We start from the raw sequence: 15,416 nt of genomic DNA, 5'->3' as shown, positions 1-15,416 counted from the left end.
TCTGTGCTATTGACTGTTGCACACCCAGATGCTTAAACTCCCTGGCATATAGCAAGCACTTGATAGTTGTTTGATGGAGTGAACAAAAACAGACATGGCTACTGAAGAGGCGTTTGTCAAACATATGAAGTACAAATAATTCTACCCATTTAGGACCTGAATTAAGTTTATTTCATTGAGAACACAAGGGAAACTATAAAGAAAAAAATCATGTAATTTGATGGAATACTTTGGTAAAGGAGAAATAAATGTTAAAGTTGACTGAATTTGAAGCCAGAATAATCAAAAGGAAAAGCATCATCTGAGAGAGGGAAGTCATGAGCTCCTTAACTGGGGAGAAGGGGGATGATGAGATGGTCAGTTTGGTTTTAGATGTAGTGATTCTACCATCAGAGGAAATTTTGGAATTCTTCACACTCAATTGGAAAGATCAGTGACGTGAATGAGAAGTAGAGCATTAAAGTAAGTGCTGGGGACACTTGGGTGGCTCAGTCGGTTAAGCATCCGACTTTGGCTCATGTCATGATCTTGTGGTTCCTAAGTTTGAGCCCCGCATCGGGCTACATGCTGACAGCATGGAGCCTGGAGCCTACTTTGGATTCTGTCTCTCCCTCTCTCTCTCTGCCCCTTTCCCCTTCACACTCTGTCTCTCTCCCTCTCCCAAAAATAAACATTAAAAATTTTTTTTTTAATATTTCAAAAAAGTGCTGTTGATCAAGAACAACTGAGAAGCCAGCTTCCTATGGCTGTTGCAGACTGTGTTCTGATATTTATTAATTAATTAATTTGTTAATTAATTAATTAATTTGTTTATTTATTTGAAAGAGAGAGAGCATTAGCTGGAGGGTGGGGGGTAGAGAGAGGTAGAGAGAGAATCCCAAGCAGGCTCCACCTGCCAGCACAGAGCCTGATGCAAGGCTTGAACCCATGAACTATGAGATCATGACCTGAGTCGAAGTTGGACACTTAACACACTAAGCCACCAAGGCACCCTGAAATAATTCTAACCTTTTTAAAAATATGGCTACTGAAAACTTTGTTTTTAATAAGAAAATTTAATTTTTGAACATTTATTTGTTTGTTTTGAGAGAGAGCATGAGAACAAGGGAGGGACAGAGAGAGGGATAGAGGATCCAAGGCAGGCTCCTTGCTGATAGCACAGAGCCCAGTCCAGGGCTTGAACCCACAAACTGTGAGATCATCATGACCTGAGCTGAAGTCAGATGCTTAACTTACTGAGCCACCCAGGTGCCTCTGGCTACTGAAAACTTTTAAAATTACACACATGGCTCTCAGTTATAATGCTGTTAGACAGCAATGGTCTAGACTATTTAGATCAAAAACTCAAAGTAAATTTGGCTCAGTGCTCATTTTGCTAGCTCCATCTCCTAACTCTTAAATTAAGTTTTACATTAGGAAGGAATTCTCTTTAAAAATTGCATTTCTGCCTACTAAAAAAAAGATTATATTTGCATCAGTTTTTATGTTTTGTACATTTTTTTAATGTTTATTTTTTTGAGAGAGGGAGAGACAGAGTGCTAGCAGGGGAGGGGCAGAGAGAGAGAGAGAGAGAGAGGGAGGGAGGAAGACACAGAATCCAAAGCAGGCTCTAGGCTCTGAGTTGTCAGCACAGAGCCCAATGTGGGCTCAAACTCAAACCACGAGATCATGACCTGAGCCTAAGTCAGACGCTTAACCAACTGAGCCACCCAGGCACCCCTTATGTTTGTTTTAAAAGAATAACAATACTGCCTTTTAATGGAAGAACAGATACAAGTAGTTTCTGAGGTAGAGATTAGAAAGAGAGCTGGAATAATCATCTCTTCCCAGCTAGCTCAAAGACCTTGACAGAGCCCTGAGCAGTGATAGGACATCAATGAAGCTGACCCTGAAGGTTCTGAACCCTCTCCCTAGAAATTAGGAGAGCAGGAAACTATTTAGAAAAACATCAGAGATCTAGCTTGAGCCTGGGGAGAAGAGATGACTGGAGTAAGGAAAAGGGAAGTCAAAGGAAAAAGCAGAAGACCGAAGTGTAATAAAACATAGAGAAAAGCCACCTAGAATAGAGAGTGAGAATAGCAGGCAGGACCCAATTTTGCTTTCTCAGAAAATGTGCAATGGAATTAAAGTCTACCAAAACCCAGCCAACATCCATTATCTTCCATACTTTTAGTTCCTGGATTCAAAGTTAATATGCAGTCTTTTCCTTAGTAAATATGGAAGCTTGTTCTTCATTTCTCTTCAGTCAAAAAAATTTATGATGTTGGAGCCCCTGGGTGGCTTAGTCAGTTAAGCATCTGACTGGCTCAGGTTATGATCGCATGGTTTGTGAGTTCGAGTCCCGCACAGGGTGAGCTCAAGCCCCACCGTGGGTGAACACGAGCCTTGCTTTGGTGAGCCTCGCTTCTCTCTCTCTCTCTCTGCCCCTCATGGGTCTCTGTCTCTGTTTGCCTATTGCTCACTTGCACCCTCTCTTTCTTTAAAAAAAATAATAATGACATTATTTTAACTATATTATATCCTCTTTTATCAGACTTAAGTTGTTAGTGTTCTTCATCTTGAGATTTTTTTTCCAAGATAAATAGTACTAAATTGTTTTCTGAATTAATTCGCAAATCTAAAAATGTTTCATTTTCTTTTCCCTACCCAAACCTCCCTTTTTAGAAGTTTATCCAGTTCTTAAATTGGTACCTTTAGGAGAAGAGACTGAAGAGATGGAACAATGATGCCTACACCTGGCTTTAAAAAGAGATGCTTAAAATACTGGGTAGTGATTAATGTGTACTAAGCATATATATAAGTTCTGCAAAATACTATAGTAAGACCTTTGATGAAATGCAGAGCAGTTTGTGCCTCTTTCAGAGGTAGCAGGACCCAGAACACATCTGAAAAATACTTACGAACATTGAGATAGCACTGTAGTAACAAATCAACTTAATATATTTCTATTTCATATGACAAGGTACTAAAAAAAAGCATTTTGGATCTGAAAAATTTCAATGGGTATATGATTATACAGTTATTTAAGATAATCTCTGAGGAAAGTGTTAAGAATTATCTAACATTAGCTTGTCTCTACTTTAATTTCATTTATTGTGTGCCTGTTATTACTACTTTAGTTTAAATACTGAACAATTGTTCATGAATTTTTCTTCAATTTTTTGCTTTAGGAGAATTTTTTTTTTTAATTTTTTTTTTGTTTTGTTTTTGTTTTTGAGAGAGAAAGAGCACGAGCAAGGGAGGGGCAGAGAGAGAGGGAGACACAGAATCTGAAGCAGGCTCCAGGCTCTGAGCTGACAGCACAGAGCCTGATGAGGGGCTCGAACTTGTGAACCACAAAATCATGACCTGAGCCGAAGTCGGATGCTTAACCGACCGAGTCACCCAGGCACCCCTAGGATAATTATTAAAGTTGTGATTTTCACTCTTAAAACTTAAGTTTGTTGGTTGCTTTTCTGTAGATATTAGTAAAACATGAAATTAATATTAGAAAAGGACTTTACATAATTTGCTTTAAAAAATTACCATATTATATATTAAATATTGAATTTTGGAACATTTCATTAGGCTGTAACGTATTTTACTTGAATTGCAGTGTAAGATCATTGTACCTATTGTTTCAAGGAAATCAAAAATTTGATAAATGACGTTTCTTGTTTTAGTAATGAGAATTTTATTCTGTCGACATTTGATGACATTTTGACATCTGTCAAAAATTTAGTGCTGATAACACCATGTAGTGTGCTAGACCCATAATGGAGTCATAATAATCTCTGCCTTCCCAATGCTTATAATCTAGAAAGGAAGGAAAATAGAAATAACAGTTGGATACATTAACTCATTATAACTGTAGTACACAACATGTGTACCATAGGAACCTAACATAGTCTGGAAACTTGGGGAAGGTTTCTTTGCCTATAGGATCCTTAACCTAAGACCTGGAAGAGAGGCAGGAATCAGGGAAAGAGGAAAAGAACAGCATCCTATGCAGAAGGGGGCATATGTGCAAAGGCCCTCAGGCAGCCCCCAAACACCTTTGCTCTGGAGAGTAGAGAGCCAAGAAGCTGGGGAGGTAAGCAGGGTTGGATCACTTGGGGTCTTGTGATCCCCAAGGCTGGGAGTTTATCTAAAGAGCGATGAGCTGTTGGAAGATTTTAATCAGGAGTATGAAATATTCAAGTATTATAATTTCAAAATTCTGCAGAATGGAGAATAGAATACAGTGGGACAAGTTAGGTGCCATTCAACAAATATAGTTTCCTCTTGTCGGTCTTTGATCAATATTTTGAGGACAAATAGTATATTTGGTATACTCACTAGTTCATTTCTGTGAGAGGATACGTTTCGAAGTCTTAGAATCTTTTGGCCTCTGTCAACAGGATTTCTGCATGATTTGGATGTATGTATTTTTTCTAAATAACTTTTTTCTTTTTAACTTTGAAGCTTTCTTTTTACTGCTTATGTTATTATGGGGGAAAGGAAAAGTAAGGTAGAGAGTAGCAAAAACTAAATAATAAAATTCCATATCATTCAGTCTTGAAATAAGCATTCATTGATCCATTTACATTTTGCCACATACCTTTAGGCACTTTGGATACAAACTGTGAATAAGACAGTCATTGTCCTCCAAAAGCCTGTAATTCAGTGGATTTTAATATTTATATACCAATATGTTTACAAATTGCAAACATGTAAAACCTTGTGCTATTTTCTAAATGAATAAACTCAGGTTTAGAATAAATGTGATGACTCCTAACAGCATAGTTTCTTACATACAAAGCTCTAAATTTCTTATTAAGCACAGCAACTTTTTATTTGTTTTCTTTCTCACTTATCTGAAAGTCTGATTATATTCATCTTTCAAGAAAAGAAATTCTGAAACACATTCAGTAGGCTTTCGATGTTGAGAAATCAGAGTGCTATCAGTGGAAGAGGATGTCCTAAGGCCCTTTTTACTCATCTCAAAAACTAACAAGAAGCTTAAGTTGTTTTAAAACAAATGGACTATTATATAGGGCATCAGTTTTTATCAACATGGATCTTGCTCTTATAGAATGCTTGCTGAGTAACATCTTTGCATACAGACTTTTAGTTCATCCAATATTCTTTCAAGCAGACATTTACTTGGGGAATCTCATCTGTGTTGTGGCATAAATACCATCTATGTGTCAGTGACTTCCAAAGTTAAATCTCTAGCCTTGATATCTTCACTTGAACTCAAAATCATTTGATTGGATAATTGGCATCTCAAATTTCACCTGCCTGACTCAGAAATACTGATTCCCAATCTCTGTCTGCCAACCCATCATCTTCATTTCTTGGCACTGCTTGTGGCTCAGAACAGAAACCGAAGAGTCATCCTTGATTTCTCTTTCCTTTATCTCTCATGTAATCTGTCAATCCTATTTATTCCACCTCTAAAACATACCATCAGCTTTTATCTACCCTAGTAAATACTGTGCCAAGCTTCCTATCCACCCTCCCCAATGTCACTTTTCTTCAGAAGTACTCAAAGCAGTCTTTTATGATGTAATCAGATCTTGTCATTCCCCTCCTTAAAATTCTCTCGAGGCGCTTCATTGAATTAAGACTCTTATTCTGACTCCTTTATTGTCCTATAAGACCCTAAGACATCTGGCCCCTGAAAAATCACCCATCTTTTGTCATCCTCACAAACCTTCCCCCCAGCACACATATCATATACACATGTACATCCAGTTACTCACAGCTCACTTCCACCTCAGGCTCTTTGTGCTAGCCAATCCATTTGCCTGGACACACTTTCCCCAGGATCAGTTATCTCATTTTGTGGCTGGCTTTTTCATTGATTTCAAGTTCAAATTTCACTTCTTTCAAAAGATCTTTCCTTACCATCTACCCAATATCACTTCCAGTCCTTTCCTATCACAGCAATCTTTTTTTTTTTTTATTGTAGAATACTACAATGTCATCAACTTCTTATTTTTGAATTTGTTTTTTTGTATGTTTGTTTTATGGTCTTATTCAACTCTCTATATCACTCTGTACTTAAGATTATTTCCTGGAATTTAATAGTACCCCAATAAAGATTTTTTAGTTGAAAAACTAATCTTACTTCATTTATGTATTAACCAATTAGGGTATTGTGACCCAATAGCACTAGTGCATTTCCCCACTGCTGCAGCCAAGTCTGTGATGTAAGTCACCCCAGGTCACAGCTCAAGGACCATATCTTTTGGTTTAGATATTTCCATGGCCTGTAACAGTGTGTTGACAGAGGCAGTACCCATGTGAGTTTAGATTCCAAGTGTTCAAATACACTTCTGTTGTACAGAATCTAAAGTCTAGAATTCCTAAGGGAAGACCTGGCATGCCATTTTGATATGTTGTGTTAGCCTAGCTTATCAATTAGTTCAGGAATCCTAAATAACATACATATTTTTGTCTGATGATATCTTAAAGAATGAAAAATCAAATCTACTTCCTAAGTAAATGCCATACATTTTAGATTAACTTCTAGTACTAGAACATCACTTCTGAGAAATAAAAGAAGTAAAACAAACAAGAAAAACAATTAAAAGTCCCTTAGCTTTTTGTAAATTTTGTAAAGTCTGGAGAAGTGTCTTTTTAGTATATAAAGAATATTGAGTATGAGAAAGCATGAAGAAAAAGTAAATAAAATTAATATGACATGTATATAAAAGAAAAAGTATATATGCATTTACAAAATATATATTATGTATATTATGTATTCTGTATGTAATTTTATGTACTAAATCAATGAGAAACTTTAAATTGATCAGTTATGGAATAACTAAATAGAAATTAATCTTTTTTTTCTCAGCTTATTTTTATAACTCTGATATATTTGTATCTTAAACTGTATCTTATATTAGTCTAAATAAATTGTTTACCAAATAAAAACTAGTTTTAGCTTATGACACACCAAGGAATAATCACATTATGAAAAAGAGAATTATTTTCTGTCTGAAAATTTAATTATAGTGTCCAAAGTAGAAAGTATTCCACAGGCACTTATTTAAATTACTAATATAAATTTAAAATACTATTTTGTATTTTTAGAAAGCAAAAAAAAAAAAAAAATGAGGCAATTGAAAATGAAATCACATTTTCTCTCATATTTGGGGAAAGAGAGGGTGTGGGTATTTCCAGTTGTTTTATATCACTGAAAATTTCAATGAACTTCTGAAAAATGAACAGATCATAAATAATTTTGCCAAATATATCCTAGAAAATAGGACTGAAGAGATATAAAAGCATCTCTTCTTTCTTTCCCCTAAATATAAAATCAGATTATTAGTAAATGTTCACATTTTTAATGATTATCTCATATTTATTTTTGGCCCCCAAATCATATAGTCAATCAAGTTAGTGTTTCAGTTCTCATCTGCTCATTTCTCTTGAGAAGTCTTTCATGAGCTTATATCAGTACTGAGTATAATGCTTTGAAGCATTTTATATTGTAGATTTCTGGGAGGAATTTAGAACAGTAGGATTTCTTCTACGTCCTTCAATAACCATTATCTTTCCAACTGAATTCTGATTTATATGTACTGGCCTTCAGTATTTTGCATAGGTAAGTCTGCCATCCCACAAACATCAGATACTGTCTTAAGGGACTACAGATAATTTAGATTGTGTGTCTTAATATTTTTGGTCTAATTCCTTTCCGAAAAACTATTTTCAACTTATTTTTTCTTGAGCATATTATAACTAATGTTCTGTGTTTTACTCTCCCTTTTATATTCCTCTTTCTTTCACTTAGTTGATTTCTGAATGTTTCCCTTTATTCCTTTGATCTTTTCTTCCTAGCGGCACTCTCTGGGTGAAGCTTTGCATAAATCTATCAACAATGTAAGTGAACGGCACTTACAATTTGTACACAAGGGCATGTTGCACTTTTGATTTTGCATAAATATCATCACTGCTTTACAGCTTTAACTTACAATATAAAAAATACACTTCGGTATTCAATAAGTTATGTTTCGTATATGGGTAACAAAAGCTTCTTTCAGCCATTTGTTTGTGTATGTGCATACCTCTACCACATTGTATTAATAAGCAAATTTTTATTACAAAGCCGAGCAAGATTTTACCTTTCAAACATAGAATTCGTTATTTAAATTACTCTGAAAAATATTTTTGAAAACTGTTAACTACTTGACTGTCAAAACAATGGAAATAAGTGTAAATATATTTTTTCTTTTGGTAAACTAGTTTATTTTTTGAAAAAGTAATATCAATTAACAGGTGTTAGTTGTGAAGGTTCATGAGATTCAGGACATTTTATATTTTGATGTTGTAATTATGAAAAGATTTAAGTGAAATGAAGTAAGTCCCTTTCCTAGGAATTGCCAAAGCTATTGTTTTTACTTAAGTATGCAGAAATTAAGCTTCAAAGTAATATTCCAATATAAACACCTCTTTAAAAAATTTTCATATAGGGGCGCCTGGGTGGCGCAGTCGGTTAGGCGTCCGACTTCAGCCAGGTCACGATCTCGCAGTCCGTGAGTTCGAGCCCCGCGTCAGGCTCTGGGCTGATGGCTCAGAGCCTGGAGCCTGTTTCCGATTCTGTGTCTCCCTCTCTCTCTGCCCCTCCCCTGTTCATGCTCTGTCTCTCTCTGTCCCAAAAATAAATAAACGTTGAAAAAAAAATTTATTTTTTAAATTTTCATATATAATATGAAAAGAAAAAATGAAATTTGTGTTTACTGTTCCCAACATTGTTCTTTAAAAAAAACAGAGCTGAAGATCTTTGAATATTTTTTTGATATCCTAGGCCAGAGGTTCACCAACTTTTTCTATAAAGAGCCAGATGGTAAATACTTTTGGCCTTGTAGGCCCTGCAGTTTTTCTGGTAGCTACTTGACTCTGTTGCTGTTGTAGGATGAAAGTGGCCATAACAATAGGTGAACAAATCTGTGTGGCCATGTTCTAGTAAAACTTAATTTACAACAGGCTGCAGTTTGGCAACTCCTGTCCTAGAGGACTCAAAGCTTGAGTCTAGAGATGTCCTATAAAATTTTGATACTTCTGGAGTGAAACTATTTCCTCATACCTTTCTAAATTATTTCTACTATGCAAGAAAAGACAACTTTATCTACCTTTAAAATTAAACTTTGCCTATGGAAAGAGCCCAAATGTCCATTGATGGATGAATGGATAAAGAAGATGTGGTATATACATACAATGGAGTATTACTCGGCAATCAAAAAGAATGAAATCTTGCCATTTGCAACTACAGGGATGGAACTTGAGGGTATTACGCTAAGAGAAATTAGAGAAAGACAAATGTATGATTTCACTCACATGAGGACTTTAAGATACAAAAGACATGAACATGAAGGGAAGCAAAAATAATATAAAAGCAGGGAGGGGGACAAAACAGAAGAGACTCTTAAATATAGAGAACAAACAGAGGTTTGCTGGAGAGGATGTGGGAGGGGGGATGGGCTAAATGAGTAAGGGGCTTAAGTAATCTCCTGAAATCATCATTGCACCATGTGCTAACTAACTTGGATATAAATTGTAAAAAATAAATTTTAGAAAGTTAAAAAAATTAAACTTTGCTTTCTACCTAAAACATAATTAGAAATACATGAATACATTGAACATCATTTTTAAAATATATTTTTAAAAAATTTTTAATGTTTATTTATTTTTGAGAAAGAAAGAGACAGCATGAGCACAGGAGGGGCAGAGACATAGAATCTGAAGCAGGCTCCAGGCTCTGAGCTGTCAGCACAGAGCCCAACACAGGGCTTGAACTCACCAACTGTGAGATCATGATCTGAGCCATAGTCAGATGCTTAACCGACTGAGCTACCTAAGTGCCACTAAAAAATGTATTTAAAAATAAGCAACAAAGATATTTATCCCAATGTTGGTGAAATAAGACTACAGTTAGAAATTCGCATATAACCTAGTAAGGATTTGGGCATGATCACTATATTAATCCAGTCTTTTTGACAAATATACTGATTGGGATAGAGATAAGAACCCAAATAAGGTAAGATTATTGTCAGAATTGTACTTCAGAATACTTGTGACAACACAGTCATCTTTACTTAAATAGTTATAAATGGAAAAACCTTAAATTGAAGTTAAATCAATTAGTAACTAGAATGAGAATGCCTTGATTCATCCATATAAAAGGTAAAAGGAGTTGGTGACACAATGAAATCCCCATTAATTAATTCCCTTTGGTAACGTCAGTCATTGAGGATCAGCTCTTCTAAGTTGTCCTCATCCAAACAAAACATGACCGTGTCAGTGTTGTTCAGCAGAGTGAGCAACTACCCACCCCTCCACACATTCTTGCCCAGCCTTCCATGCAAACAGTTGTCTGCTATATACTGTCTTGTTCTAAAAGACAAGTGGTTATTGAGACCTTTGTCCTTTATAAAAGCTGTCTACTTTCTTTCAACTAAGAATGAAAGAGTGGGAACATACTGCAGAAATATCTTAAGGACATTACATAGGCATTTTTGGGGTTCTTAATTGATAAATTCAGTTTATAGGTTTTCTTAGAAAAATACCAAGAAATTATGAACAATTGAGAATTTTCTCAGAATGGTCATAATTTTCCTAAGCTTAAATTTACTTTTTTAGCTAGACTCTTCAAAAATAGCAAATTAGTGGTTAAAAACAAACAAACAAAAAAAGAAGTTAAAATATTCAGGGACCTTCAAATGTTTTACATGAACATTTATAGAAGTTGTTGATATAGTAATAAGTTTTCTCTAAACCTGTGTTAGCAGTTTTTAATGTTGCTTTATATATTTGAAAGTATTGAACTGATATCATATGGTTTAGACTTTCTTATAATTTGTGTTGACTTTTCTTGTCAAAATTGTTAAGTATTTTGGCCTAACATAATTCCATATCCCATGTTGACATCCTATCACATCCAGTACTTCAGATTTGATTCATTTTCTATTTTGAGGGTGTTTTTTCATACACCATTGTGAAGGTACAGAATCCTTGTGAAATTGCCCCTAGGAAATAGATAAAACTTTCCATTCTCCAGAAAAATGTATCCATATGTTTTTAATTTTAGTCTTTTTGAAAAGTTTACAACACTTTATATTTGAAAATATATCAGCGTTTTAAGTGGTAGAGGTCCGAGGGTAGCAATTTCTATTGGCCTTTAAAATTGTTTGCAAAATATCTCGTAGCTATTAATCAATAGAATATACTATATAATTCATATCCAACTCCTGTGGTAAGAATTTTTTAAATTACTAAAATTCTTTTCTGAAATAAGGATTCCATTGGTTTATTTAAAACCAACAAAGCAAAAAGCATTAAAATTTAAAATTATAACACATGTAAATAAACTAATACCACATAACTAGATACTTTGAATATATAATTTGAACAACCATTCTCATTCATTTATGAGAAATGGCTTTCTATAATTCTGTAATAAAAGTACTGATAAAGATTGCCTATACTATTTGATGTGAAGTCTATCTTTGTTCTCTTTTATTTTGAATTAATGAAGTTTTATATTAATTATGTATTTTCATAAAATATACTCAGCTGTTTAAGTTACAGCTATACATAAAACATTAGTTCATTTTTACATTGCTTTGCTCATTATTTCTGTGTTTTAAAGTGCCATGTAACTGTCACATTGAATAAAGGCTGATAATTTAATGCAATGCTACTAACTTATTTATAAAATGAGCGAAATAAGTTTTGATGCTGCATTGCATGATAAAGGCTTTCTGCATATAATTCATCTTATGGTATTGAGCATGAATCTAGAGATTTTATATAGCCTTAATATTATTTTGGTGTGCTTTTAAAGTTAAGAATACAGAATATCTAAGTATATTTGAACACTAAATTGCATGATAATGTCTTTTTTGCATATTCTTTATATTTTATTGAATATAGATAACAAAAATTGATCTTATATCCCAAAATGAAAAATAATACTTTGGAATTTTTTCAAGGTAAACTCTATTATTTTGTAAAATATTTAAATGTATTTCATTTAAGCTAGAGAGGTTTGAAAGTGTCCTTAGATTTTTTTTCTTTTATAATTTTTTTTAAAGTTTATTTATTTTTGAGGGCAAGAGAGAGAGGGAGACAGACTTCCAAGCAGGCTCTACACAGCACAGAGCCCAACATGGGTCTCAAACTCGGGAACTGCGAGATCATGACCTGAATCAGAATCAAGAGTCGGATGCTTAACTGACTGAGCCACCCATGTGCCCCAAAAGTGTCCTTAGATTTTAAATATGTTACTGTTCTATTACTGTGGTTTATCATTTTAAATACTCTATTTCTTCATAAGTTTCATCCTTAAATAGTTAAAATGTGAGTCCACTGTAGTCCAATTAACATATGGGAGAGCTCTTTTTGATGCACTGAATTTTTGAAGTGGGTATTGCAGAAAATAAGATGCACTGCTATGAACTGATTGGCTTCTTACTAATCTAAGTGCACACTTAATTAAAGGACTGGACCCATGGCTACTACTAGTCCATATGGTACCTGTGTGCAAGTTTGAAAAACATGCCCCCTTTCTTTGAGTGTATGCAGATGCATACAAGGGCAGATAGCTTAGTGAGCAGTTTGTTCTCTGGTCCTTACTTGGCCAGGGGCCAGTTAATCACTTTGAAAATATCAATCATTATTCTACATGTAACATGGTCTTTTCCTAACATTTCCATATATGTTCTAATAAGTTATCACTAGAGACAAGGGTGTCACATGGGTCCCCATGCTGGGTATGAGACAAAGGTTGAACTTGGGAAGAGAGTGGGCAGGTAGGTGCCTTTTCTGTTTCAAGGGCCAGCTAGCTGGGAAGAAAATGACTACCAATTACACATTAGTGTTCACAAACAACACATTTTACCCTTTTGTAATGTACTTTTTCTTTCTGGACTGTCCTTAATATTCATTTCATCCTGATTTTCTTTGTATAAAATGGTGAGAAGTCACATGGTATAATTTGTCTTAGTCTTCCTACTCTACAGGTATGTCCTTAGCTGCTGTTGTAACATTCTCCTTATTTTTTGCATCTCTGATGATTCTCCACCCTTTTTCTTTCCCAGGCCCCTTTTCCTTTGTGAGACATGTGAGGCATCCTATACCTGCCTTTCATCAGTCAAAAGAATATCTTATCCCATTTACAAAACTCACTTTCCTCTCTCCCTTAGTCTTCTTGGCCACAGAAACTGTTTTACTTGTATATAAACACATATAGCATCTTAAATTAATGGAATACAATTGACAACTTTTTGTCTGGTTCTCCTATGTTCCTTAGCTTACACTATGGTTGAGTTATCTAGTTCCAAGTTGGATTTTCCTGTGTATGAGAAAAGAAATAGATCAAATTAAATGGTTATATCAAACAAACGACATATGTATATATACGTATACATGCGTTTGTGCTTTTATTCTTTAAAAGGGACTCAGAAGCAATGCAGACATTAAGTGTGATGTCTGTTTCAAAAGGAGTGACAAATCAGTTTTCCATCAGTAAAGAAAAGTACCTGACATTGTGAGGATATAAATAGAGGACTGTGGGATGTTTGTGGTTTTAAAAAGCTTGAAGTTTACAAATTGTTTGAATTAAAATTCAAAAGTGAACATCTTTTTTTTTTTACATAAGGATTCTAAACCATAAATGGAAAAATCTTTTATAAAGAGTAATTTTTTAAATCCTCAAAAAATCCTCAAAAACCATTTATTGAGCACTTATTACATGCCAGGGGCTGTTCTAAGTGAACACTACACTAATGTGTAGTAAGACACTTCAGCTCACACGGCCTGGTGAGGTATTGTTCTAGTAAGTGGCAGAGCTAGGATTTTAACTCAGAGCCCCCATTCTTAACTACTCAATTCTACCACCTCACAAATCAGCAATTTAACTATTTATACTATCTCCTTGAAAGACTGTAACCTAATAAATACATTAACATTAGTTGTCCTGTTTTTATTTCATATTATGAATTTGTATCGCACTATAACACAGGTGTTCACTGTATTTCTAAATGTCGGGTGTTCTTTAGCTAGTCCACAAACTAAATACCAATAAAACTGTCTATTTTTAGGATATTATAAATAGAATTACAAGTGGTGATACCTAAATATTAAATATTTATAATATATTGCAAAACATTTTAAGCGGATACTTAAGGCAATTATTTTACTTTAGTTAATATCTTGGAAATGCTTTTTTCCCTTAGATTGGAAATTTGTTGTGAAGTATGCCTTGTATTTATTCTTCATTGTGTACCATTCTGTGGCATAGATTTCCTTGCTGAAACAGAATCTGGAGATGCAGCTTTCCCAGTCTCAGACTTCTTTGCAGCAACTGCAAGCCCAGTTCACACAAGAGCGACAACGACTTACACAAGAGCTTGAAGAATTAGAGGAACAACATCAACAGAGACATAAATCTTTGAAAGAAGCACATGTCCTTGCATTTCAAACTATGGAAGAAGAAAAGGAAAAGGAACAAAGAGTAAGTTTAATGTGATATATGTTCTGAGGTATCCGACAGCCTAATAATTATAAGCCTTCATGTTCTTAAGAATTCATTTTTTGTCTCCAAAAAATTATATATTGCTTTATTTCATTGTGTTTTCTAGAATTTTTCTTGTGGGGGTCAGAATGATTAAGCATACATACTAGTTACACAGATTAAACTAGGGCCAACATTTTATTTCTGTTTCCCACCATAATGCCAAATTCATGCTATGACCGATACACCATCTGGTTTGTCGTATAATTGATGGTGGTTAAATAAATTTAGCATGGTCCTACTGAGTTGTAACCACTGTAATCACTTAATACTGTTTTGAACTTATAATTGCCTTTCATCAAATTTTTCAGTTTTCTCTCTCAGGTTGGATCTACAAAAGGCACAAATATCTAAGGAATTTATATTTTTATCCCATATTTTTGTCCTCAGACTACTGCCCCTCCTATAAAAAATTCACAATAAAATGAAATTGGAGACATTTTAAAATAGTACAGTTCCCTGTATACCTCCCCAAAGGCTATGTGAATAAGTAGTGATACAGAAAGATCATACAAAAGAGATTTAAATCAAATAGATACATTATTCTTCTTCTGTGTAAGACACTAGTTTCACATGTCGTAGTGTGATTAATTTTGGTTCAGTTTATTTCTTAACACTGTATTTTTCATTTTATTCTAAGGACTTTATAATTAAGATAAAATATTTGATAGAAAATGCAGTTTTACTAACAATAATTTGCACCATAGATAGTAAATTAATGATATAGGTTGTTTTCTTTTTAAAAAAAAATTTTTTTTAATGTTTTTATTTATTTTTGAGACACAGAGAGGCAGAGCATGAGCAGGGGAGGGGCAGAGAGAGACAGGGAGACACAGAATCTGAAGCAGGCTCCAGGCTGTGAGCTGTCAGC

At 34.4% G+C, this 15,416-nt stretch overlaps 1 protein-coding gene across 11 annotated transcripts in view; it reads left to right on the top strand.

Moving 5' to 3' along the window:
* The window catches only part of FAM184A (family with sequence similarity 184 member A), a 122,051-nt gene that overhangs the window by 77,480 nt on the left and 29,155 nt on the right, over window positions 1–15,416 (top strand). For 7 of the 11 annotated variants that reach the window (XR_006717525.1, XM_045499423.1, XM_045499422.1 and 4 more), the window contains exons 10-11: window positions 7,813–7,854; window positions 14,273–14,485. Coding sequence is in view for 10 of the 11 variants with exons in the window: in XM_045499423.1 (XP_045355379.1) it covers window positions 7,813–7,854; window positions 14,273–14,485 (255 nt within the window). In the remaining variant the exon portion in view is untranslated. The remainder of the gene's footprint in view (window positions 1–7,812; window positions 7,855–14,272; window positions 14,486–15,416) is intronic. The other 4 variants (XM_045499421.1, XM_045499418.1, XM_045499426.1 and 1 more) reach the window with 1 other exon arrangement.

This window comes from Leopardus geoffroyi, chromosome B2 (assembly GCF_018350155.1).
Source record: "Leopardus geoffroyi isolate Oge1 chromosome B2, O.geoffroyi_Oge1_pat1.0, whole genome shotgun sequence".
In the NCBI taxonomy this organism is placed as follows: domain Eukaryota; kingdom Metazoa; phylum Chordata; class Mammalia; order Carnivora; family Felidae; genus Leopardus; species Leopardus geoffroyi.
Note: the sequence above shows the minus strand (reverse complement) of the source record. Positions and strands in the feature narration are given on the sequence as shown.